A 26,832-nucleotide genomic window follows, 5' to 3' on the forward strand; every position below is an offset into this window, starting at 1 on the left:
AGCATCAACTGTTTGGTTTTCTAGAATCATCGAAATAAATTCTATGCACTCCATATCCTGAGACATTAATAGAACATCCTTATTTTCAGACAGAGTGGAAAATAGGTCATTGTAGGGGGGTCTAACACCTTGCTCATTTTTGACTCTCAAAATCGAGATTTTCGAAAAGAGTTTCTATGCTAGGGTAGAATCCTAGGCAACGGTGATTATAGAATCAGAAATCCCAATTTGATCGGATGAATATAACAGGAGATATCGCAGATTGAAAATTGCAATTTTCCAGATGAAAATCTCAACGGAGGGAGGCAGGCTTTCGAAAATGCTCGCAATAGGTTCAGCGTGTCCAGAAACCTATATTTTTATACCAAAGTTTCAAATATCTGGCCTTGTTTGGGAGAAAATAATTTTTTTTTTCACATTTCATTTTCGAGTTGAGTCCGAAGAGCTCTCTGGAAAGCAATTCTCTATTGAAACATCAACTGTTTGGTTTTCTAGAATCTTCGAAAAAAATTCTATGCATTCAATATCCTGAGACATTAATAGAACATCCTTATTTTCAGACAGAGTGGAAAATAGGTCATTGTAGGGGGGTCTAACCCCTTGCTCATTTTTGACCCACAAAATCGAGAATTTCGAAATCGAGTTTTTGTGCTAGGGTAGCAGTCTAGGCAACGCTGATTATGGTACCGGAAATCTCAATTGGTTCAGATGAATATAACAGGAGATATCGCAGATTGAAAATTGCAATTTTTGAAAAATGCCATGTTCCAGATGAAAATCTGCGCGAAGGGAGATAGGCTTTCAAAATTGCTCGCAATAGATTCAGCGTGTCCGGAAACCTATATTGTCATACCAAAGCTTCGAATATCTTGTCCTGTTCAGGAGAAAATATTTTTTTTCGTTTTTCCACTTTTCATTTTCGAGTTGACATCGAAGATGTCTGTCTCTGGAAAGCAATTCTCTATTGAAGCATTAACTGTTTTATTTTTTAGATTCTTCGAAATAAATTCTATGCACTCCATATCCTGAGACATTAATAGAACATCCTTATATTCAGACAGAGTGGAAAATAGGTCATTGTAGGGGGGTCTAACCACATGCTCATTTTTGACCCTCAAAATCGATATTTTCGAAATTGAGTTTCTGTGATAGGGTAGAAGCATAGACAACGCTGATTATAGAACCGGAAATCCCAATTGGATGGGATGAATATAACAGGAGATATCGCAGATTGAAAATTGCAATTTTTGAAAAATGCCATGTTCCAGATGAAAATCTGCGCGAAGGGAGATAGGCTTTCAAAATTTCTCGCAATAGATTCAGCGTGTCCGGAAACCGATATTTTCATACCAAAGTTTTAAATACCTTGTCCTGTTTAGGAGAAAATAATTTTTTTCGTTTTTCCACTTTTCATTTTCGAGTTGACATCGAAGATGTCTGTCTCTGGAAAGCAATTCTCTATTGAAGCATCAACTGTTTTATTTTTTAGATTCTTCGAAATAAATTCTATTCACTCCATATCCTGAGACATTAATAGAACATCCTTATATTCAGACAGAGTGGAAAATAGGTCATTGTAGGGGGGTCTAACCACTTGCTCATTTTTGACCCTCAAAATCGATATTTTCGAAATTGAGTTTCTGTGATAGGGTAGAAGCATAGACAACGCTGATTATAGAACGGGAAATCCCAATTGGATGGGATGAATATAACAGGAGATATCGCAGATTGAAAATTGCAATTTTTGAAAAATGCCATGTTCCAGATGAAAATCTGCGCGAAGGGAGATAGGCTTTCAAAATTTCTCGCAATAGATTCAGCGTGTCCGGAAACCGATATTTTCATACCGAAGTTTTAAATACCTTGTCCTGTTTAGGAGAAAATAATTTTTTTCGTTTTTCCACTTTTCATTTTCGAGTTGACATCGAAGATGTCTGTCTCTGGAAAGCAATTCTCCATTGAAGCATCAACTGTTTGGTTTTCTAGAATCTTCGAAATAAATTCTATGCTCTCCATACGCTGAGACATTAATAGAACATCCTTATTTTCAGACAGAGTGGAAAATAGGTCATTGTAGGGGGGTCTAACCACTTGCTCATTTTTGACCCTCAAAATCGATATTTTCGAAATCGAGTTTCTGTGATAGGGTAGAAGCCTAGGCAACGCTGATTTTAGAATCGGAAATCCCAATTGGATCGGATGAATATAACAGGAGATATCGCAGATTGAAAATTGCAATTTTTGAAAAATGCCATGTTCCAGATGAAAATCTAAGCGAAGGGAGATAGACTTTCGAAATCGCTCGCAATAGATTCAGCGTGTCCGGAAACCCATATTTTTGAACCAAAGTTTCAAATATCCAGCCTTGTTAGGGAGAAAATATTTTTTTTTGTTTTTCCACTTTTCATCTTCGAGTTGACTTCGAAAAGCTCTCTGGAAAGCAATTCTCTATTGAAGCATCAACTGTTTTATTTTTTAGAATCTTCGAAATAAATTCTATGCACTCCATATCCTGAGACTTCAGTAGATCATCCTTATTTTCAGACAGAGTGGAAAATAGGCCATTGTAGGGGGGTCTAACCACTTGCTCATTTTTGACCCTCAAAATCGATATTTTCGAAATCGAGTTTCTGTGATAGGGTAGAAGCCTAGGCAACGCTGATTTTAGAACCGGAAATCCCAATTGGATCGGATGAATATAACAGGAGATATCGCAGATTGAAAATTGCAATTTTTGAAAAATGCCATGTTCCAGATGAAAGTCTTAACGGAGATAGATAGAATCTCAAAATGCCCGCAATATATTTAGCGTGTCCGGAAACCTGAATTGTCATACCAAAGTTTCAAATATCTTGTTCTGTTTAGGAGAAAATATTTTTTTTCGTTTTTCCACTTTTCATTTTCGAGTTGAGTCCAAAGAGCACTCTGGAAAGCAATTCTTCATTGAAGCATCAACTGTTGGGTTTTCTAGAATCTTCGAAATAAATTCTATGCACTCCATATCCTGAGACATTAATAGAACATCCTTATTTTCAGACAGAGTGGAAAATAGGTCATTGTAGGGGGTCTAACACCTTGCTCATTTTTGACCCTCAAAATCGAGATTTTTCGAAAGGAGTTTCTATGCCAGGGTAGAAGCTCAGGCAACGTTGATTATAGAACTGGAAATCCCAATTGGATCGGATGAATATAACAGGAGATATCGCAGATTGAAAAATGCCATTTTCCAGATGAAAATCTTAACGGGTATAGATAGGCTCTCGAAAATGCCCGCAATAGATTCAGCGTGTCCGGAAACCTAAATTGTCATACAAAAGTTTCAAATATCTTGTCCTGTTCAGGAGAAAATATTTTTTTTCGTTTTTCCACTTTTCATTTTCGAGTTGAGTCTGAAGAGCACTCTGGAAAGCAATTCTCCATTGAAGCATCAACTGTTTGGTTTTCTAGAATCTTCGAAATAAGTTCTATGCACTCCATATCCTGAGACATTAAAAGAACATCCTTTTTTTCAGACAGAGTGGAGAATACGTCATTGTAGGGGGGTCTAACACCTTGCACATTTCTGACCCTCAAAATCGATATTAACGAAATCGAGTTCCTGTGCTAGGGTAGAAGCTTAGGCAACGCTGATTATAGAACTGAAAATCCCAATTGGATCGGATGAATATAACAGGAGATATCGCAGATTGAAAAATGCCATTTCCCAGATGAAAATCTCAATGGAGGGAGGCAGGCTTTCGAAAATGCTCGCAATAGATTCAGCGTGTCCAGAAACCTATATTTTCATACCAAAGTTTCAAATATCTGGCCTTGTTTGGGAGAAAATAATTTTTTTTTCCACCCTTCATTTTCGAGTTGAGTCCGAAGAGCTCTCTGGAAAGCACTTCTCTATTCAAGTATCAACTGTTTGGTTTTCTAGAATCTTCGGAATAAATTCTATGCACTCTATATCCTGAGACATTAATAGAACATCCTTATTTTCAGTCAGAGTGGAAAATAGGTCATTGTAGGGGGTCTAACCCCTTGCTCATTTTTGACCCTCAAAATCGATATTTTCGAAATCGAGTTTCTGTGCTAGGGTAGAAGCCTAGGCAACGCTGACTATAGAACCGGATATCCCAATTGGATCGGATGAATATAACAGGAGATATCGCAGATTGAAACTTGCAATTTTTGAAAAATGCCATTTCCCAGATGAAAATCTCAACGGAGGGAGACAGGCTTTCGAAATTGCTCGCACTAGATTCAGCGTACCCAGAAACCAATATTTTCATACGAAAGTTTCAAATATCTTGCCTTGTTTGGGAGGAAATAATTTTTTTTGTTTTTTCACTTTTCATTTTCGAGTTGACTTCGAAGAGCTCTCTGGAAAGCAATTCTCTATTGAAGCATAAACTGTTTGATTTTTTAGAATCTTCGGAATGAATTCTATGCACTCTATATCCTGAGACATTAATAGAACATCCTTATTTTCAGTCAGAGTGGAAAATAGGTCATTGTAGGGGGGTCTAACCACTTGCTCATTTTTGACCCTCAAAATCGAGATTTTCGAAATCGAGATTCTCTGCTAGACTAGAAGCCTTGGCAACGCTGATTATAGAACCAGAAATCTCATTTGGATCAGATGAATATAACAGGAGATATCGCAGATTGAAAATTGCAATTTTTGAAAAATGCCATTTCCCAGATGAAAATCTCAACGGAGGGAGATTGGCTTTCGAAAATGCTCGCACTAGATTCAGCGTACCCAGAAACCAATATTTTCATACGAAAGTTTCGAATATCTTGCCTTGTTTGGGAGGAAATAATTTTTTTTGTTTTTTCACTTTTCATTTTCGAGTTGACTTCGAAGAGCTCTCTGGAAAGCAATTCTCTATTGAAGCATAAACTGTTTGATTTTTTAGAATCTTCGGAATGAATTCTATGCACGCCATATCCTGAGACATTAATAGAACATCCTTATTTTCAGACAGAGTGGAAAATAGGTCATTGTAGGGGGGTCTAACCACTTGCTCATTTTTGACCCTCAAAATCGATATTTTCGAAATCGAGTTTCTGTGATAGGGTAGAAGCCTAGGCAACGCTGATTTTAGAACCGGAAATCCCAATTGGATCGGATGAATATAACAGGAGATATCGCAGATTGAAAATTGCAATTTTTGAAAAATGCCATGTTCCAGATGAAAGTCTGAACGGAGATAGATGGGCTCTCAAAATGCCCGCAATATATTAAGCGTGTCCGGAAACCTGAATTGTCATACCAAAGTTTCAAATATCTTGTTCTGTTTACTAGAAAATATTTTTTTTCGTTTTTCCACTTTTCATTTTCGAGTTGAGTCCAGAGAGCACTCTGGAAAGCAATTCTTCATTGAAGCATCAACTGTTGGGTTTTCTAGAATCTTCGAAATAAATTCCATGCACTCCATATCCTGAGACATTAATAGAACATCCTTTTTTTCAGACAGAGTGGAAAATAGGTCATTGTAGGGGGGTCTAACCCCTTGCTCATTTTTGACCCTCAAAATCGAGATTTTCGAAAGGAGTTTCTATGCTAGGGTAGAAGCTTAGGCAACGCTGATTATAGAACTGGAAATCCCAATTGGATCGGATGAATATAACAGGAGATATCGCAGATTGAAAAATGCCATTTTCCAGATGGAAATCTTAACGGGTATAGATAGGCTCTCGAAAATGCCCGCAATAGATTCAGCGTGTCCGGAAACCTAAATTGTCATACCAAAGATTCAAGAATCTTGTCCTGTTCAGGAGAAAATATTTTTTTTCGTTTTTCCACTTTTCATTTTCGAGTTGAGTCTGAAGAGCACTCTGGAAAGCAATTCTCCATTGAAGCATCAACTGTTTGGTTTTCTAGAATCTTCGAAATAAGTTCTATGCACTCCATATCCTGAGACATTAAAAGAACATCCTTTTTTTCAGACAGAGTGGAGAATACGTCATTGTAGGGGGGTCTAACCCCTTGCTCATTTCTGACCCTCAAAATCGATATTAACGAAATCGAGTTTCTGTGCTAAGGTAGAAGCTTAGGCAACGCTGATTATAGAACTGGAAATCCCAATTGGATCGGATATAACAGGAGATATCGCAGATTGAAAAATGCCATTTCTCAGATGAAAATCTCAATGGACGGAGGCAGGCTTTCGAAAATGCTCGCAATAGATTCAGCGTGTCCAGAAACCTATATTTTCATACCAAAGTTTCAAATATCTGGCCTTGTTTGGGAGAAAATAATTTTTTTTTCCACCTTTCATTTTCGAGTTGAGTCCGAAGAGCTCTCTGGAGAGCAATTATCTATTGAAGTATCAACTGTTTGGTTTTCTAGAATCTTCGAAACAAATTCTATGCACTCCATATCCTGAAACATTAATAGAACATCCTTATTTTCAGTCAGAGTGGAAAATAAGTCATTCTAGGGGGTCTAACCCCTTGCTCATTTTTGTCCCTCAAAATCGATATTTTCGAAATCGAGTTTCTGTGCTAGGGTAGAAGCCTAGGCAACGCTGACTATAGAACCGGATATCCCAATTGGATCGGATGAATATAACAGGAGATATCGCAGATTGAAAATTGCAATTTTTGAAAAATGCCATTTCCCAGATGAAAATCTCAACGGAGGGAGACAGAATTTCGAAAATGCTCGCAATAGATTCAGCGTACCTAGAAACCTATATTTTCATACAAAAGTTTCAAATATCTGGCCTTGTTTGGGAGAAAATAATTTTTTTTGTTTTTCCACTTTTCATTTTCGAGTTGACTTCGAAGAGCTGTCTGGAAAGCAATTCTCTATTGAAGCATAAACTGTTTGATTTTTTGAAATCTTCGAAATGAATTTTATGCACTCCATATCCTGAGACATTAATAGAACATCCTTATTTTCAGACAGAGTGGAAAATAGGTCATTGTAGGGGGGTCTAACACCTTGCTCATTTTTGACCCTCAAAATCGAGATTTTCGAAATCGAGATTCTCTGCTAGGCTAGAAGCCTTGGCAACGCTGATTATAGAACCAGAAATCTCATTTGTATCAGATAAATATAACAGGAGATATCGCAGATTGAAAATTGCAATTTTTGAAAAATGCCATGTTCCAGATGAAAATCTAAGCGAAGGGAGATAGGCTTTCGAAATTGCTCGCAATAGATTCAGCGTGTCCAGAAACCCATTTTTTTATACCAAAGTTTCAAATATCTGACCCTGTTTAGGAGAAAAAAATTTTTTTCGTTTTTCCACTTTTCATTTTCGAGTTGAGTCCGAAGAGCTCTCTGGAAAGCAATTCTCCATTGAAGCATCAACTGTTTGGTTTTCTAGAATCTTCGAAATAAATTCTATGCTCTCCATACGCTGAGACATTAATAGAACATCCTTATTTTCAGACAGAGTGGAAAATAGGTCATTGTAGGGGGTCTAACCACTTGCTCATTTTTGACCCTCAAAATCGATATTTTCGAAATCGAGTTGCTGTGATAGGGTAGAAGCCTAGGCAACGCTGATTTTAGAATCGGAAATCCCAATTGGATCGGATGAATATAACAGGAGATATCGCAGATTGAAAATTGCAATTTTTGAAAAATGCCATGTTCCAGATGAAAATCTAAGCGAAGGGAGATAGACTTTCGAAATTGCTCGCAATAGATTCAGCTTGTCCGGAAACCCATATTTTTGAACCAAAGTTTCAAATATCTAGCCTTGTTAGGGAGAAAATATTTTTTTTTGTTTTTCCACTTTTCATCTTCGAGTTGACTTCGAAAAGCTCTCTGGAAAGCAATTCTCTATTGAAGCATCAACTGTTTAATTTTTTAGAATCTTCGAAATAAATTCTATGCACTCCATATCCTGAGACTTCAATAGATCATCCTTATTTTCAGACAGAGTGGAAAATAGGCCATTGTAGGGGGGTCTAACCACTTGCTCATTTTTGACCCTCAAAATCGATATTTTCGAAATCGAGTTTCTGTGATAGGGTAGAAGCCTAGGCAACGCTGATTTTAGAACCGGAAATCCCAATTGGATCGGATGAATATAACAGGAGATATCGCAGATTGAAAATTGCAATTTTTGAAAAATGCCATGTTCCAGATGAAAGTCTTAACGGAGATAGATAGAATCTCAAAATGCCCGCAATATATTCAGCGTGTCCGGAAACCTGAATTGTCATACCAAAGTTTCAAATATCTTGTTCTGTTTAGGAGAAAATATTTTTTTTCGTTTTTCCACTTTTCATTTTCGAGTTGAGTCCAAAGAGCACTCTGGAAAGCAATTCTTCATTGAAGCATCAACTGTTGGGTTTTCTAGAATCTTCGAAATAAATTCTATGCACTCCATATCCTGAGACATTAATAGAACATCCTTTTTTTCAGACAGAGTGGAAAATAGGTCATTGTAGGGGGGTCTAACCCCTTGCTCATTTTTGACCCTCAAAATCGAGATTTTCGAAAGGAGTTTCTATGCTAGGGTAGAAGCTTAGGCAACGCTGATTATAAAACTGGAAATCCCAATTGGATCGGATGAATATAACAGGAGATATCGCAGATTGAAAAATGCCATTTTCCAGATAAAAATCTTAACGGGTATAGATAGGCTCTCGAAAATGCCCGCAATAGATTCAGCGTGTCCGGAAACCTAAATTGTCATACCAAAGTTTCAAGAATCTTGTCCTGTTCAGGAGAAAATATTTTTTTTCGTTTTTCCACTTTTCATTTTCGAGTTGAGTCTGAAGAGCACTCTGGAAAGCAATTCTCCATTGAAGCATCAACTGTTTGGTTTTCTAGAATCTTCGAAATAAGTTCTATGCACTCCATATCCTGAGACATTAAAAGAACATCTTTTTTTTCAGACAGAGTGGAGAATACGTCATTGTAGAGGGGTCTAACCCCTTGCTCATTTCTGACCCTCAAAATCGATATTAACGAAATCGAGTTTCTGTGCTAAGGTAGAAGCTTAGGCAACGCTGATTATAGAACTGGAAATCCCAATTGGATCGGATATAACAGGAGATATCGCAGATTGAAAAATGCCATTTTCCAGATGAAAATCTCAATGGAGGGAGGCAGGCTTTCGAAAATGCTCGCAATAGATTCAGCGTGTCCAGAAACCTATATTTTCATACCAAGGTTTCAAATATCTGGCCTTGTTTGGGAGAAAATAATTTTTTTTTTCCACCTTTCATTTTCGAGTTGAATCCGAAGAGCTCTCTGGAGAGCAATTCTCTATTGAAGTATCAACTGTTTGGTTTTCTAGAATCTTCGAAACAAATTCTATGCACTCCATATCCTGAGACATTAATAGAACATCCTTATTTTCAGTCAGAGTGGAAAATAGGTCATTGTAGGGGGTCTAACCCCTTGCTCATTTTTGACCCTCAAAATCGATATTTTCGAAATCGAGTTTCTAAGCTAGGGTAGAAGCCTAGGCAACGCTGACTATAGAACCGGATATCCCAATTGGATCGGATGAATATAACAGGAGATATCGCAGATTGAAAATTGCAATTTTTGAAAAATGCCATTTCCCAGATGAAAATCTCAACGGAGGGAGACAGGCTTTCGAAAATGCTCGCACTAGATTCAGCGTACCCAGAAACCAATATTTTCATACGAAAGATTCAAATATCTTGCCTTGTTTGGGAGGAAATAATTTTTTTTGTTTTTTCACTTTTCATTTTCGAGTTGACTTCGAAGAGCTCTCTGGAAAGCAATTCTCTATTGAAGCATAAACTGTTTGATTTTTTAGAATCTTCGGAATGAATTCTATGCACTCTATATCCTGAGACAATAATAGAACATCCTTATTTTCAGTCAGAGTGGAAAATAGGTCATTGTAGGGGGGTCTAACCACTTGCTCATTTTTGACCCTCAAAATCGAGATTTTCGAAATCGAGATTCTCTGCTAGACTAGAAGCCTTGGCAACGCTGATTATAGAACCAGAAATCTCATTTGGATCAGATGAATATAACAGGAGATATCGCAGATTGAAAATTGCAATTTTTGAAAAATGCCATTTTCCAGATGAAAATCTCAACGGAGGGAGACAGGCTCTCGAAAATGCTCGCACTAGATTCAGCGTACCCAGAAACCAATATTTTCATACGAAAGTTTCAAATATCTTGCCTTGTTTGGGAGGAAATAAGTTTTTTTGTTTTTTCACTTTTCATTTTCGAGTTGACTTCGAAGAGCTCTCTGGAAAGCAATTCTCTATTGAAGCATAAACTGTTTGATTTTTTAGAATCTTCGGAATGAATTCTATGCACTCCATATCCTGAGACATTAATAGAACATCCTTATTTTCAGACAGAGTGGAAAATAGGTCATTGTAGGGGGGTCTAACCACTTGCTCATTTTTGACCCTCAAAATCGTTATTTTCGAAATCGAGTTTCTGTGATAGGGTAGAAGCCTAGGCAACGCTGATTTTAGAACCGGAAATCCCAATTGGATCGGATGAATATAACAGGAGATATCGCAGATTGAAAATTGCAATTTTTGAAAAATGCCATGTTCCAGATGAAAGTCTTAACGGAGATAGATGGGCTCTCAAAATGCCCGCAATATATTAAGCGTGTCCGGAAACCTGAATTGTCATACCAAAGTTTCAAATATCTTGTTCTGTTTAGGAGAAAATATTTTTTTTCGTTTTTCCACTTTTCATTTTCGAGTTGAGTCCAGAGAGCACTCTGGAAAGCAATTCTTCATTGAAGCATCAACTGTTTGGTTTTCTAGAATCTTCGAAATAAGTTCTATGCACTCCATATCCTGAGACATTAAAAGAACATCTTTTTTTTCAGACAGAGTGGAGAATACGTCATTGTAGAGGGGTCTAACCCCTTGCTCATTTCTGACCCTCAAAATCGATATTAACGAAATCGAGTTTCTGTGCTAAGGTAGAAGCTTAGGCAACGCTGATTATAGAACTGGAAATCCCAATTGGATCGGATATAACAGGAGATATCGCAGATTGAAAAATGCCATTTTCCAGATGAAAATCTCAACGGAGGGAGACAGGCTCTCGAAAATGCTCGCACTAGATTCAGCGTACCCAGAAACCAATATTTTCATACGAAAGTTTCAAATATCTTGCCTTGTTTGGGAGGAAATAAGTTTTTTTGTTTTTTCACTTTTCATTTTCGAGTTGACTTCGAAGAGCTCTCTGGAAAGCAATTCTCTATTGAAGCATAAACTGTTTGATTTTTTAGAATCTTCGGAATGAATTCTATGCACTCCATATCCTGAGACATTAATAGAACATCCTTATTTTCAGACAGAGTGGAAAATAGGTCATTGTAGGGGGGTCTAACCACTTGCTCATTTTTGACCCTCAAAATCGATATTTTCGAAATCGAGTTTCTGTGATAGGGTAGAAGCCTAGGCAACGCTGATTTTAGAACCGGAAATCCCAATTGGATCGGATGAATATAACAGGAGATATCGCAGATTGAAAATTGCAATTTTTGAAAAATGCCATGTTCCAGATGAAAGTCTGAACGGAGATAGATGGGCTCTCAAAATGCCCGCAATATATTAAGCGTGTCCGGAAACCTGAATTGTCATACCAAAGTTTCAAATATCTTGTTCTGTTTACTAGAAAATATTTTTTTTCGTTTTTCCACTTTTCATTTTCGAGTTGAGTCCAGAGAGCACTCTGGAAAGCAATTCTTCATTGAAGCATCAACTGTTGGGTTTTCTAGAATCTTCGAAATAAATTCTATGCACTCCATATCCTGAGACATTAATAGAACATCCTTTTTTTCAGACAGAGTGGAAAATAGGTCATTGTAGGGGGGTCTAACCCCTTGCTCATTTTTGACCCTCAAAATCGAGATTTTCGAAAGGAGTTTCTATGCTAGGGTAGAAGCTTAGGCAACGCTGATTATAGAACTGGAAATCCCAATTGGATCGGATGAATATAACAGGAGATATCGCAGATTGAAAAATGCCATTTTCCAGATGGAAATCTTAACGGGTATAGATAGGCTCTCGAAAATGCCCGCAATAGATTCAGCGTGTCCGGAAACCTAAATTGTCATACCAAAGTTTCAAGAATCTTGTCCTGTTCAGGAGAAAATATTTTTTTTCGTTTTTCCACTTTTCATTTTCGAGTTGAGTCTGAAGAGCACTCTGGAAAGCAATTCTCCATTGAAGCATCAACTGTTTGGTTTTCTAGAATCTTCGAAATAAGTTCTATGCACTCCATATCCTGAGACATTAAAAGAACATCCTTTTTTTCAGACAGAGTGAAGAATACGTCATTGTAGGGGGGTCTAACCCCTTGCTCATTTCTGACCCTCAAAATCGATATTAACGAAATCGAGTTTCTGTGCTAAGGTAGAAGCTTAGGCAACGCTGATTATAGAACTGGAAATCCCAATTGGATCGGATATAACAGGAGATATCGCAGATTGAAAAATGCCATTTCCCAGATGAAAATCTCAATGGAGGGAGGCAGGCTTTCGAAAATGCTCGCAATAGATTCAGCGTGTCCAGAAACCTATATTTTCATACCAAAGTTTCAAATATCTGGCCTTGTTTGGGAGAAAATAATTTTTTTTTCCACCTTTCATTTTCGAGTTGAGTCCGAAGAGCTCTCTGGAGAGCAATTCTCTATTGAAGTATCAACTGTTTGGTTTTCTAGAATCTTCGAAACAAATTCTATGCACTCCATATCCTGAGACATTAATAGAACATCCTTATTTTCAGTCAGAGTGGAAAATAAGTCATTCTAGGGGGTCTAACCCCTTGCTCATTTTTGTCCCTCAAAATCGATATTTTCGAAATCGAGTTTCTGTGCTAGGGTAGAAGCCTAGGCAACGCTGACTATAGAACCGGATATCCCAATTGGATCGGATGAATATAACAGGAGATATCGCAGATTGAAAATTGCAATTTTTGAAAAATGCCATTTCCCAGATGAAAATCTCAACGGAGGGAGACAGACTTTCGAAAATGCTCGCAATAGATTCAGCGTACCTAGAAACCTATATTTTCATACAAAAGTTTCAAATATCTGGCCTTGTTTGGGAGAAAATAATTTTTTTTGTTTTTCCACTTTTCATTTTCGAGTTGACTTCGAAGAGCTGTCTGGAAAGCAATTCTCTATTGAAGCATAAACTGTTTGATTTTTTGAAATCTTCGAAATGAATTCTATGCACTCCATATCCTGAGACATTAATAGAACATCCTTATTTTCAGACAGAGTGGAAAATAGGTCATTGTAGGGGGGTCTAACACCTTGCTCATTTTTGACCCTCAAAATCGAGATTTTCGAAATCGAGATTCTCTGCTAGGCTAGAAGCCTTGGCAACGCTGATTATAGAACCAGAAATCTCATTTTTATCAGATAAATATAACAGGAGATATCGCAGATTGAAAATTGCAATTTTTGAAAAATGCCATGTTCCAGATGAAAATCTAAGCGAAGGGAGATAGGCTTTCGAAATTGCTCGCAATAGATTCAGCGTGTCCAGAAACCCATATTTTTATACCAAAGTTTCAAATATCTGACCCTGTTTAGGAGAAAAAAATTTTTTTCGTTTTTCCACTTTTCATTTTCGAGTTGAGTCCGAAGAGCTCTCTGGAAAGCAATTCTCCATTGAAGCATCAACTGTTTGGTTTTCTAGAATCTTCGAAATAAATTCTATGCTCTCCATACGCTGAGACATTAATAGAACATCCTTATTTTCAGACAGAGTGGAAAATAGGTCATTGTAGGGGGGTCTAACCACTTGCTCATTTTTGACCCTCAAAATCGATATTTTCGAAATCGAGTTTCTGTGATAGGGTAGAAGCCTAGGCAACGCTGATTTAAGAATCGGAAATCCCAATTGGATCGGATGAATATAACAGGAGATATCGCAGATTGAAAATTGCAATTTTTGAAAAATGCCATGTTCCAGATGAAAATCTTAGCGAAGGGAGATAGACTTTCGAAATTGCTCGCAATAGATTCAGCGTGTCCGGAAACCCATATTTTTGAACCAAAGTTTCAAATATCTAGCCTTGTTAGGGAGAAAATATTTTTTTTTGTTTTTCCACTTTTCATCTTCGAGTTGACTTCGAAAAGCTCTCTGGAAAGCAATTCTCTATTGAAGCATCAACTGTTTAATTTTTTAGAATCTTCGAAATAAATTCTATGCACTCCATATCCTGAGACTTCAATAGATCATCCTTATTTTCAGACAGAGTGGAAAATAGGCCATTGTAGGGGGGTCTAACCACTTGCTCATTTTTGACCCTCAAAATCGATATTTTCGAAATCGAGTTTCTGTGATAGGGTAGAAGCCTAGGCAACGCTGATTTTAGAACCGGAAATCCCAATTGGATCGGATGAATATAACAGGAGATATCGCAGATTGAAAATTGCAATTTTTGAAAAATGCCATGTTCCAGATGAAAGTCTTAACGGAGATAGATAGAATCTCAAAATGCCCGCAATATATTTAGCGTGTCCGGAAACCTGAATTGTCATACCAAAGTTTCAAATATCTTGTTCTGTTTAGGAGAAAATATTTTTTTTCGTTTTTCCACTTTTCATTTTCGAGTTGAGTCCAAAGAGCACTCTGGAAAGCAATTCTTCATTGAAGCATCAACTGTTGGGTTTTCTAGAATCTTCGAAATAAATTCTATGCACTCCATATCCTGAGACATTAATAGAACATCCTTTTTTTCAGACAGAGTGGAAAATAGGTCATTGTAGGAGGGTCAAACCCCTTGCTCATTTTTGACCCTCAAAATCGAGATTTTCGAAAGGAGTTTCTATGCTAGGGTAGAAGCTTAGGCAACGCTGATTATAGAACCGGATATCCCAATTGGATCGGATGAATATAACAGGAGATATCGCAGATTGAAAATTGCAATTTTTGAAAAATGCCATTTCCCAGATGAAAATCTCAACGGAGGGAGATTGGCTTTCGAAAATGCTCGCACTAGATTCAGCTTACCCAGAAACCAATATTTTCATACGAAAGTTTCAAATATCTTGCCTTGTTTGGGAGGAAATAATTTTTTTTGTTTTTTCACTTTTCATTTTCGAGTTGACTTCGAAGAGCTCTCTGGAAAGCAATTCTCTATTGAAGCATAAACTGTTTGATTTTTTAGAATCTTCGGAATGAATTCTATGCACTCTATATCCTGAGACATTAATAGAACATCCTTATTTTCAGTCAGAGTGGAAAATAGGTCATTGTAGGGGGGTCTAACCACTTGCTCATTTTTGACCCTCAAAATCGAGATTTTCGAAATCGAGATTCTCTGCTAGACTAGAAGCCTTGGCAACGCTGATTATAGAACCAGAAATCTCATTTGGATCAGATGAATATAACAGGAGATATCGCAGATTGAAAATTGCAATTTTTGAAAAATGCCATTTCCCAGATGAAAATCTCAACGGAGGGAGATTGGCTTTCGAAAATGCTCGCACTAGATTCAGCGTACCCAGAAACCAATATTTTCATACGAAAGTTTCAAATATCTTGCCTTGTTTGGGAGGAAATAATTTTTTTTGTTTTTTCACTTTTCATTTTCGAGTTGACTTCGAAGAGCTCTCTGGAAAGCAATTCTCTATTGAAGCATAAACTGTTTGATTTTTTAGAATCTTCGGAATGAATTCTATGCACTCCATATCCTGAGACATTAATAGAACATCCTTATTTTCAGACAGAGTGGAAAATAGGTCATTGTAGGGGGGTCTAACCACTTGCTCATTTTTGACCCTCAAAATCGATATTTTCGAAATCGAGTTTCTGTGATAGGGTAGAAGCCTAGGCAACGCTGATTTTAGAACCGGAAATCCCAATTGGATCGGATGAATATAACAGGAGATATCGCAGATTGAAAATTGCAATTTTTGAAAAATGCCATGTTCCAGATGAAAGTCTTAACGGAGATAGATGGGCTCTCAAAATGCCCGCAATATATTAAGCGTGTCCGGAAACCTGAATTGTCATACCAAAGTTTCAAATATCTTGTTCTGTTTACTAGAAAATATTTTTTTTCGTTTTTCCACTTTTCATTTTCGAGTTGAGTCCAGAGAGCACTCTGGAAAGCAATTCTTCATTGAAGCATCAACTGTTGGGTTTTCTAGAATCTTCGAAATAAATTCTATGCACTCCATATCCTGAGACATTAATAGAACATCCTTTTTTTCAGACAGAGTGGAAAATAGGTCATTGTAGGGGGGTCTAACCCCTTGCTCATTTTTGACCCTCAAAATCGAGATTTTCGAAAGGAGTTTCTATGCTAGGGTAGAAGCTTAGGCAACGCTGATTATAGAACTGGAAATCCCAATTGGATCGGATGAATATAACAGGAGATATCGCAGATTGAAAAATGCCATTTTCCAGATGGAAATCTTAACGGGTATAGATAGGCTCTCGAAAATGCCCGCAATAGATTCAGCGTGTCCGGAAACCTAAATTGTCATACCAAAGTTTCAAGAATCTTGTCCTGTTCAGGAGAAAATATTTTTTTTCGTTTTTCCACTTTTCATTTTCGAGTTGAGTCTGAAGAGCACTCTGGAAAGCAATTCTCCATTGAAGCATCAACTGTTTGGTTTTCTAGAATCTTCGAAATAAGTTCTATGCACTCCATATCCTGAGACATTAAAAGAACATCCTTTTTTTCAGACAGAGTGGAGAATACGTCATTGTAGGGGGGTCTAACCCCTTGCTCATTTCTGACCCTCAAAATCGATATTAACGAAATCGAGTTTCTGTGCTAAGGTAGAAGCTTAGGCAACGCTGATTATAGAACTGGAAATCCCAATTGGATCGGATATAACAGGAGATATCGCAGATTGAAAAATGCCATTTCCCAGATGAAAATCTCAATGGAGGGAGGCAGGCTTTCGAAAATGCTGGCAATAGATTCAGCGTGTCCAGAAACCTATATTTTCATACCAAAGTTTCAAATATCTGGCCTTGTTTGGGAGAAAATAATTTTTTTTTCCACCTTTCATTTTCGAGTTGAGTCCGAAGAGCTCTCTGGAGAGCAATTCTCTATTGAAGTATCAACTGTTTGGTTTTCTAGAATCTTCGAAACAAATTCTATGCACTCCATATCCTGAGACATTAATAGAACATCCTTATTTTCAGTCAGATTGGAAAATAAGTCATTCTAGGGGGTCTAACCCCTTGCTCATTTTTGTCCCTCAAAATCGATATTTTCGAAATCGAGTTTCTGTGCTAGGGTAGAAGCCTAGGCAACGCTGACTATAGAACCGGATATCCCAATTGGATCGGATGAATATAACAGGAGATATCGCAGATTGAAAATTGCAATTTTTGAAAAATGCCATTTCCCAGATGAAAATCTCAACGGAGGGAGACAGACTTTCGAAAATGCTCGCAATAGATTCAGCGTACCTAGAAACCTATATTTTCATACAAAAGTTTCAAATATCTGGCCTTGTTTGGGAGAAAATAATTTTTTTTGTTTTTCCACTTTTCATTTTCGAGTTGAATTCGAAGAGCTGTCTGGAAAGCAATTCTCTATTGAAGCATAAACTGTTTGATTTTTTGAAATCTCCGAAATGAATTCTATGCACTCCATATCCTGAGACATTAATAGAACATCCTTATTTTCAGACAGAGTGGAAAATAGGTCATTGTAGGGGGGTCTAACACCTTGCTCATTTTTGACCCTCAAAATCGAGATTTTCGAAATCGAGATTCTCTGCTAGGCTAGAAGCCTTGGCAACGCTGATTATAGAACCAGAAATCTCATTTGTATCAGATAAATATAACAGGAGATATCGCAGATTGAAAATTGCAATTTTTGAAAAATGCCATGTTCCAGATGAAAATCTAAGCGAAGGGAGATAGGCTTTCGAAATTGCTCGCAATAGATTCAGCGTGTCCAGAAACCCATATTTTTATACCAAAGTTTCAAATATCTGACCCTGTTTAGGAGAAAAAAATTTTTTTCGTTTTTCCACTTTTCATTTTCGAGTTGACTTCGAAAAGCTCTCTGGAAAGCAATTCTCTATTGAAGCATCAACTGTTTAATTTTTTAGAATCTTCGAAATAAATGCTATGCACTCCATATCCTGAGACTTCAATAGATCATCCTTATTTTCAGACAGAGTGGAAAATAGGCCATTGTAGGGGGGTCTAACCACTTGCTCATTTTTGACCCTCAAAATCGATATTTTCGAAATCGAGTTTCTGTGATATGGTAGAAGCCTAGGCAACGCTGATTTTAGAATCGGAAATCCCAATTGGATCGGATGAATATAACAGGAGATATCGCAGATTGAAAATTGTAATTTTTGAAAAATGCCATGTTCCAGATGAAAATCTAAGCGAAGGGAGATAGACTTTCGAAATTGCTCGCAATAGATTCAGCGTGTCCGGAAACCCATATTTTTGAACCAAAGTTTCAAATATCTAGCCTTGTTAGGGAGAAAATATTTTTTTTTGTTTTTCCACTTTTCATCTTCGAGTTGACTTCGAAAAGCTCTCTGGAAAGCAATTCTCTATTGAAGCATCAACTGTTTAATTTTTTAGAATCTTCGAAATAAATGCTATGCACTCCATATCCTGAGACTTCAATAGATCATCCTTATTTTCAGACAGAGTGGAAAATAGGCCATTGTAGGGGGGTCTAACCACTTGCTCATTTTTGACCCTCAAAATCGATATTTTCGAAATCGAGTTTCTGTGATAGGGTAGAAGCCTAGGCAACGCTGATTTTAGAACCGGAAATCCCAATTGGATCGGATGAATATAACAGGAGATATCGCAGATTGAAAATTGCAATTTTTGAAAAATGCCATGTTCCAGATGAAAGTCTTAACGGAGATAGATAGAATCTCAAAATGCCCGCAATATATTTAGCGTGTCCGGAAACCTGGATTGTCATACCAAAGTTTCAAATATCTTGTTCTGTTTAGGAGAAAATATTTTTTTTCGTTTTTCCACTTTTCATTTTCGAGTTGAGTCCAAAGAGCACTCTGGAAAGCAATTCTTCATTGAAGCATCAACTGTTGGGTTTTCTAGAATCTTCGAAATAAATTCTATGCACTCCATATCCTGAGACATTAATAGAACATCCTTATTTTCAGACAGAGTGGAAAATAGGTCATTGTAGGGGGGTCTAACACCTTGCTCATTTTTGACCCTCAAAATCGAGATTTTTCGAAATGAGTTTCTATGCCAGGGTAGAAGCTCAGGCAACGTTGATTATAGAACTGGAAATCCCAATTGGATCGGATGAATATAACAGGAGATATCGCAGATTGAAAAATGCCATTTTCCAGATGAAAATCTTAACGGGTATAGATAGGCTCTCGAAAATGCCCGCAATAGATTCAGCGTGTCCGGAAACCTAAATTGTCATACCAAAGTTTCAAATATCTTGTCCTGTTCAGGAGAAAATATTTTTTTTCGTTTTTCCACTTTTCATTTTCGAGTTGAGTCTGAAGAGCACTCTGGAAAGCAATTCTCCATTGAAGCATCAACTGTTTGGTTTTCTAGAATCTTCGAAATAAGTTCTATGCACTCCATATCCTGAGACATTAAAAGAACATCCTTTTTTTCAGACAGAGTGGAGAATACGTCATTGTAGGGGGGTCTAACACCTTGCTCATTTCTGACCCTCAAAATCGATATTAACGAAATCGAGTTCCTGTGCTAGGGTAGAAGCTTAGGCAACGCTGATTATAGAACTGAAAATCCCAATTGGATCGGATGAATATAACAGGAGATATCGCAGATTGAAAAATGCCATTTCCCAGATGAAAATCTCAATGGAGGGAGGCAGGCTTTCGAAAATGCTCGCAATAGATTCAGCGTGTCCAGAAACCTATATTTTCATACCAAAGTTTCAAATATCTGGCCTTGTTTGGGAGAAAATAATTTTTTTTTCCACCCTTCATTTTCGAGTTGAGTCCGAAGAGCTCTCTGGAAAGCACTTCTCTATTCAAGTATAAACTGTTTGGTTTTCTAGAATCTTCGGAATAAATTCTATGCACTCTATATCCTGAGACATTAATAGAACATCCTTTTTTCAGTCAGAGTGGAAAATAGGTCATTGTAGGAGGTCTAACCCCTTGCTCATTTTTGACCCTCAAAATCGATATTTTCGAAATCGAGATTCTGTGCTAGGGTAGAAGCCTAGGCAACGCTGACTATAGAACCGGATATCCCAATTGGATCGGATGAATATAACAGGAGATATCGCAGATTGAAAATTGCAATTTTTGAAAAATGCCATTTCCCAGATGAAAATCTCAACGGAGGGAGACAGGCTTTCGAAAATGCTCGCAATAGATTCAGCGTACCTAGAAACCTATATTTTCATACAAAAGTTTCAAATATCTGGCCTTGTTTGGGAGAAAATAATTTTTTTTGTTTTTCCACTTTTCATTTTCGAGTTGACTTCGAAGAGCTGTCTTTAAAGCAATTCTCTATTGAAGAATAAACTGTTTGATTTTTTAAAATCTTCGAAATGAATCATATGCACTCCATATCCTGAGACATCAATAGAACATCCTTATTCTCAGACAGAGTGGAAAATAGGTCATTGTAGGGGGGTCTAACCCCTTGCTCATTTTTGACTCTCAAAATCGAGATTTTCGAAATCGAGATTCTCTGCTAGGCTAGAAGCCTTGGCAACGCTGATTATAGAACCAGAAATCTCATTTGTATCAGATAAATATAACAGGAGATATCGCAGATTGAAAATTGCAATTTTTGAAAAATGCCATGTTCCAGATGAAAATCTAAGCGAAGGGAGATAGGCTTTCGAAATTGCTCGCAATAGATTCAGCGTGTCCGGAAACCCATATAGTTATATAGTGTGAAGGGGTTACAGTTCACTGCGACCTTAAGGTCTATTGTGCCCCCTAACAGAGCTGTTTTCATTGCGCCCTTTACAGCTCGCCTTCCAGATCCAGAGATCTGATGAAATCCAATATCTGGGACGGCTTCAACGAGGATAATTCCCCACTCCTACAAGTTTCTCGTCCAAAGCACTCTTTTCTTTGGCTTGCAATGGCAAAGCATTCCGTAACAAGGTGAATAGGAGTTTCCTCCTCCTCCCCACAGAATCTACACTCGTCAGTGTCCGACAAACCCATTCTCAACAGATGCTTCTTTAGGCGACAATGTCCTGTGAGAAAGCCAGTGAGTAGGTGTAGTTGGTTCTTACTGAGATCCAGATATTTTTTGGATCCAGCAGTTTCAAAGTTCCGAAGGAACTTTTTGGAGTGATCCATTCCTGGGAGATTCCGCCAGAGTTTTTCCCTTTCGGCTTTCTCCTTCTCCATAAACTCCTTCTTGTAGGTGCATTTTCCTATACCACAGAAGGGTTCTGGGCCAGTGAGTGGCGTTTGTGCGCTCTCTCTGGCAAGTTTATTGGCCTTCTCGTTTCCTACGATTCCCGAGTGACCGGGAACCCAGATTAAAGAGACCTTATTCTTCTTGCCTACATCATTGAGTTTATTCCGGCACTCCCAAATCAGCTTTGAGTCGATGACATAGGAGCTCAGTGCCTTTACGGCAGCTTGACTATCTGTATGAATAGCTATATCACACTTCTGATAGTTTCTTTCTAGATTTACATCTAGGCATCTTTCGATTGCCAGTATTTCCGTTTGAAGGACGCTTGTACAGGAGCCTAACGATAGTGCACACTTGGTACTTGCCCCATAAATCCCAGCGCCAGCTCCTGTAGCGGTTTTAGAACCATCTGTATACCATTTTAATGTATTTTCTTTAAGATTGTAGGCGGTGTACTCCCGTTCCCAATCTCTTCTTTTACTTAGCATTGTACTGAAATTTTTCTCAATGCTTACTTTCTTGATCATTAAGTCACTAGGAAGGTTTGCAGATGAGATGTAGTCGTTCAGGGAGGACCAAACTCTCTGACTCTTGATTCTCTCGTTAGCTGTTCCTTCCTTAGATAATCTGAGGATGGCCTCATGAGCTACCCTATCAATCACTAGATGTAGAGGTGTGAGGTCTGTGATGATCTCAAGCGCCCTAGTTGGACACGTCCTCATGGCTCCTGTGATGCACACACAGGCAAGCCTTTGTACTCTGTCGAGCATTCTCCTCGTACTTACCTGACCTGCCTTAGCAAACCAGGCTACTGCCCCATATGTGATTATAGGTCTTACAATCATGACGTACATCCATCGCAGTATTTTTGGGTTACAACCCCAATTCCTGCCGCATAGACGTCTGCACGCCATCAGAGCCCTTGTAGCTTTGCCAGTAGCATTATCAACATGCTTATTCCACAGAAGTTTGCTATCCAGGGTTATTCCTAGGTATTTGACTTCAGACCCCCACTCCAAGATATTACCGTTTAATGTTAACGTCTTCATGGCTGGAAGGTTCCTCTTCCGCGTGAACGGAACTACTGTGGTCTTGGTTGGGTTAACGTTCAGCCCCACAGACAAGCACCACTGCTCAATAATTCTAAGGCCCTTCTGCATTAGGTCGCAGAGAATGCCTTCGAATTTTCCTCTAATTATCAGGACTATGTCATCAGCATAGCCTACACATTCGAAGCCTAGCTCCGTTAGCCTGTGTAGAAGTTCATCTACTACTAGACTCCATAAGAGGGGAGATATTACCCCTCCCTGAGGTGTTCCACGAGTAGCTTTGACAAAGACGGTTTCATCGCCCATCGATGTCTCAGCTATTCTCGTCGTTAACACCTCATACATCCACTTTAAAATGTTATCATTCACTCCTCGCCTCTTAAGTGCATCCCTGACAGACACGTGTGTTGTGTTGTCAAAGGCCCCAGATACATCCAGGAAGGCACACATGGCGATTTCTTTGTTGTTCAGAGTTCTCTGGATGACTTCAGTCAACTGATACAGGGCGGTTTCCGTTGAACGTCCCGCCCTGTAAGCATGCTGACAATTGTGAAGTGGTATTTTCTCCAGATACTCCGTTCTTATGTAGTTATCCACTACTTTCTCCATCGTTTTTAGAAGAAACGATGTTAAGCAAATGGGTCTAAAGGATCGAGGGTCAGTCCCGTCCTTTTTCCCTACTTTTGGAATGAAGGTGACTTTTGCCCTTCTCCATCTTCTAGGTATTTGACCCAATGCCAAGCTGCTCCTTGTGATATTTAATAGATGAGGGAGGATCTCCTCCACTCCTTTCTGCAGGAGTATCGGAAACACCCCATCCACTCCTGGGGATTTATACGGCTGAAAGGTGCTTATGGCCCATTCAAGTCGTTGCCTTGTAAATATTTTCTTAGCAATGTCCCAGTCCTCCTTGCGGGAGTTCTTGGTGTACTTCATTGCTGTTTCAGTACTATCTATTGGTTCACTACCTGGGAAGTGTGTTTTGAGAAGAAGACTGGCTCGTTCCTTCTCTCCTTCAGTGTAGGAACCATCTGGCTTCTTAAGCGACATAATGGGGTTAGTTCCCCCTTTTGCCATGACCTTCTGAAGTCTGGCTGCTGTGGGAGTGGAAGTGATATTTTCACAAAAGGCTTGAAAATTAAGTCTTTTGGCCTTCCTGATCTCCTTGTTGTACTGAGTGAGTTTCTCAGTATACCCTTGCCAGTTACTGTCTCGTTTGGCTCTGTTGAAGAGCCGACGGACTTCCTTTCGAAGGTTTGACAGGTTGTCATTCCACCAAGGAGCTTCTTTACTTGATCGAGCCTTGGTCAATGGGCAGCTAGAGTGAAATGCCTCCATCATTGCCTCACTTACCTGCTCTACATGTTGCTCAAAATCGTAATGACGGTGTTTTTCCCGCCCTATTCCGATTTGTTCTAAATTATTCTTCAGATTGCTTCTGTAAAGAAACCAATCTTTTTTTCTGGGATTCCGAATCAAGGGGGGCGAGGTTATTTCTCCCTCCACCTTGAACTCGATAATTCTATGATCAGAGAGTGAAGGTTCGTTCATCACTCTCCAGGAAGTGATATTTTTCCTGGCAGCGACATTAACAATTGTCACGTCCAGGACCTCTTCTCTCGCTCTCGTGACAAAAGTTGGTGTAGTCCCCACATTTAATGTCTCGAGATTGTTAGCTAAGAGATATTCAAGCAAGCACTCACCTCTAGCGTTGTTGTTCGTGCTTCCCCAAGTGGTGTTGTGTGCGTTGGCATCACATCCAATTATAATTGGCAACTTCCTGCTGTTGCAGTATCGTACTAGCCGCTGTACTTCCTCTGGCGGTGTAATTGGCCCATCTCCAGCGAAGTATGCAGATGCTATGACAATGTCCCGGTCGATGCCCCCAACGTTGAGGTGTACCATGATTGGAATCAGGTCCCGAGACATGTATTCTGAAACACAAATATACTTAATGTTGCTTCTTATGAGCACACAGGCACGTGGAGATACCTGCCTCTGGTCATAAATCAGTTTTGAATCTTTGCATGCCAATCCTGAGATTTGGCCTTCTTTGTTGATCCAGGGTTCCTGGATCAGAGCAATGCCTAATTGCAACCTCGCAAATAACCTTGCAACCACTGCTGAAGAACCCTTCGCGTGATGCAGGTTCACTTGCACTACTTTCGAGAAGATGCAGTGGTTGTTTTGGGGTGAGGGACGTTGGTTACCCCGTCCCTTTACGTCCCCTCCTCCATCTTCTCCTGTTCCTCCTCCGATTCCTTACGGTGTTCTTCCCTTTCGGAATCCGAGAAGGCACTCCCGGACAGCTGACAGCTGCGCCCAGCCGCCAGGGCGGCAGAGGGAATCTCCGCCGCCATAGGCGCCCCGGCAGAGCCAACAGCTTGCCCCAGACTTGAGTCTGCCCCTTCTCCCTGCACCTCGGGCTCCCGGGATGTGGAGGGCATCTCCACATCCACCGAACCCTCCACAGGGACATTCTTATTCTTCAACCCTGAGACTGGGATGCGCCCAAACCGGAAGTTAAGGCAACATCCCCCTGCCTTCAGGGTTTCCTCTGTTTGGGGATCGATCCCAATCGTGAGGACTGTTCCCTTGCCCTCCTTCCTGGAGTTCAGAATTCTCCATGCCCCAGTATTGAGGTTGGAGTTCTGAACTTCAACGAGTCTGAGGATCTTCTCAGGCTCCATTTCTTGGCTTCTTGGAAAGAATACCGTAATGTTGGTGGGCTTGGGGATGTCGTCTCCCCTTAGCACCACCAACTCGGGTCCCTTCCAAGATTTCAGCTGCGGAACTGATTTCATGATCCATTCCGCAGATCCCTGGGATCCACAATCGACCAGCATCATTCCATTTCTGAAATGAACGCCAGTAAAGTGGATCCCCCTTTCCTGGCTCTGGCACATCTCCTCCACCAGGATATCTTCCAGGGAGGAAAGTTGCTCTGCCTCCAGGGTGGCCTTAGGGTAGTCCTTGGGCATGATTCCAACCCTGGAGGTTTTCTCAGCTTTGACAGCTGCTGCATAGCCAGTGACTTGCCCGGTCTTAGCCACAGCTGTCTTCTGCCTCTTTGGTAGAGGCCGCGTCGGAGGTGTTATAAGCTCCGGACCTCTTTTGTTATGTTTTCCCGTAGGTGTAACCTTCGGGGTTGGGTGCGAAAGAGCTTGCTTCCTAGCCTCCTCAGGTGCAAGGCCCTGATGGAGGTGTCGCAGGTACCTTCGCACCCCTGCACCACTGAGTCCTCTCCTCAGTGGGTCATCTCTGCCACCCGGTTCTCCCAACTTGGGCAACTCGAATGGCAGCCGATTTTTGTTTGGTCTTTTGACCTTCCCCTTTTCAAGGTGCCCGGATGAGGAGGTGGAGGGTTTCTCCACCTCTTTTCCAGTGGTTTTTTTGTTTTTCGTATTTTTATCCATAATAGGTCCCACGAGAAACCCCGGAAACCCATATTTTTAAACCAAAGTTTCAAATATCTAGCCTTGTTAGGGAGAAAATATTTTTTTTTGTTTTTCCACTTTTCATCTTCGAGTTGACTTCGGAAAGCTCTCTGGAAAGCAATTCTTCATTGAAGCATCAACTGTTTGGTTTTCTAGAATCTTCGAAATAAATTCTATGCACTCCATATCCTGAGACATTAATAGAACATCCTTATTTTCAGTCAGAGTGGAAAATAGGTCATTGTAGGGGGTCTAACCCCTTGCTCATTTTTGACCCTCAAAATCGATATTTTCGAAATCGAGTTTTTGTGCTAGGGTAGAAGCCTAGGCAACGCTGACTATAAAACCGGATATCCCAATTGGATCGGATGAATATAACAGGAGATATCGCAGATTGAAAATTGCAATTTTTGAAAAATGCCATTTTCCAGATGAAAATCTCAACGGAGGGAGACAGGCTTTCGAAAATGCTCGCACTAGATTCAGCGTACCCAGAAACCCATATCTTCATACAAAAGTTTCAAATATCTGGCCTTGTGTGGGAGAAAATAATTTTTTTTGTTTCTCCACTTTTCATTTTCGAGTTGACTTCGAAGAGCTCTCTGGAAAGCAATTCTCCATTGAAGCATAAACTGTTTGATTTTTTAGAATCTTCGAAATGAATTCTATGCACTCCATATCCTGAGACATTAATAGAACATCCTTATTTTCAGACAGAGTGGAAAATAGGTCATTGTAGGGGGGTCTAACCACTTGCTCATTTTTGACCCTCAAAATCGAGATTTTCGAAATCGAGATTCTCTGCTAGACTAGAAGCCTTGGCAACGCTGATTATAGAACCAGAAATCTCATTTGGATCAGATGAATATAACAGGAGATATCGCAGATTGAAAATTGCAATTTTTGAAAAATGCCATTTCCCAGATGAAAATCTCAACGGAGGGAGATAGGCTTTCGAACATGCTCGCACTAGATTCAGCGTACCCAGAAACCCATATCTTCATACAAAAGTTTCAAATATCTGGCCTTGTGTGGGAGAAAATAATTTTTTTTGTTTCTCCA

General features: G+C 39.3%; 1 protein-coding gene across 1 annotated transcript; it reads right to left on the minus strand.

Annotated features, from left to right (window-relative positions):
* Window positions 1-23,814: 23,814 nt before the first annotated feature.
* LOC123318214 lies at window positions 23,815-25,749 on the minus strand. Its single transcript, XM_044904828.1, has 2 exons — window positions 24,326-25,749; window positions 23,815-24,267 (listed from the first exon to the last, which is right to left on the minus strand). Exon 1 carries the CDS (start codon window positions 25,747-25,749, stop codon window positions 24,553-24,555), a length of 1,197 nt encoding a protein of 398 aa, XP_044760763.1. The 3' UTR covers window positions 23,815-24,267; window positions 24,326-24,552.
* Between the last annotated feature and the right edge of the window lie 1,083 nt (window positions 25,750-26,832).

The sequence above is a fragment of the Coccinella septempunctata genome, chromosome 8, assembly GCF_907165205.1.
Source record: "Coccinella septempunctata chromosome 8, icCocSept1.1, whole genome shotgun sequence".
NCBI lineage: Eukaryota > Metazoa > Arthropoda > Insecta > Coleoptera > Coccinellidae > Coccinella > Coccinella septempunctata.

Coding starts and splice junctions, on each gene's coding strand:
- LOC123318214 (XM_044904828.1), bottom strand. CDS start 25,749: ATGGATAAAAATACGAAAAACAAAAAAACCACTGGAAAAGAGGTGGAG.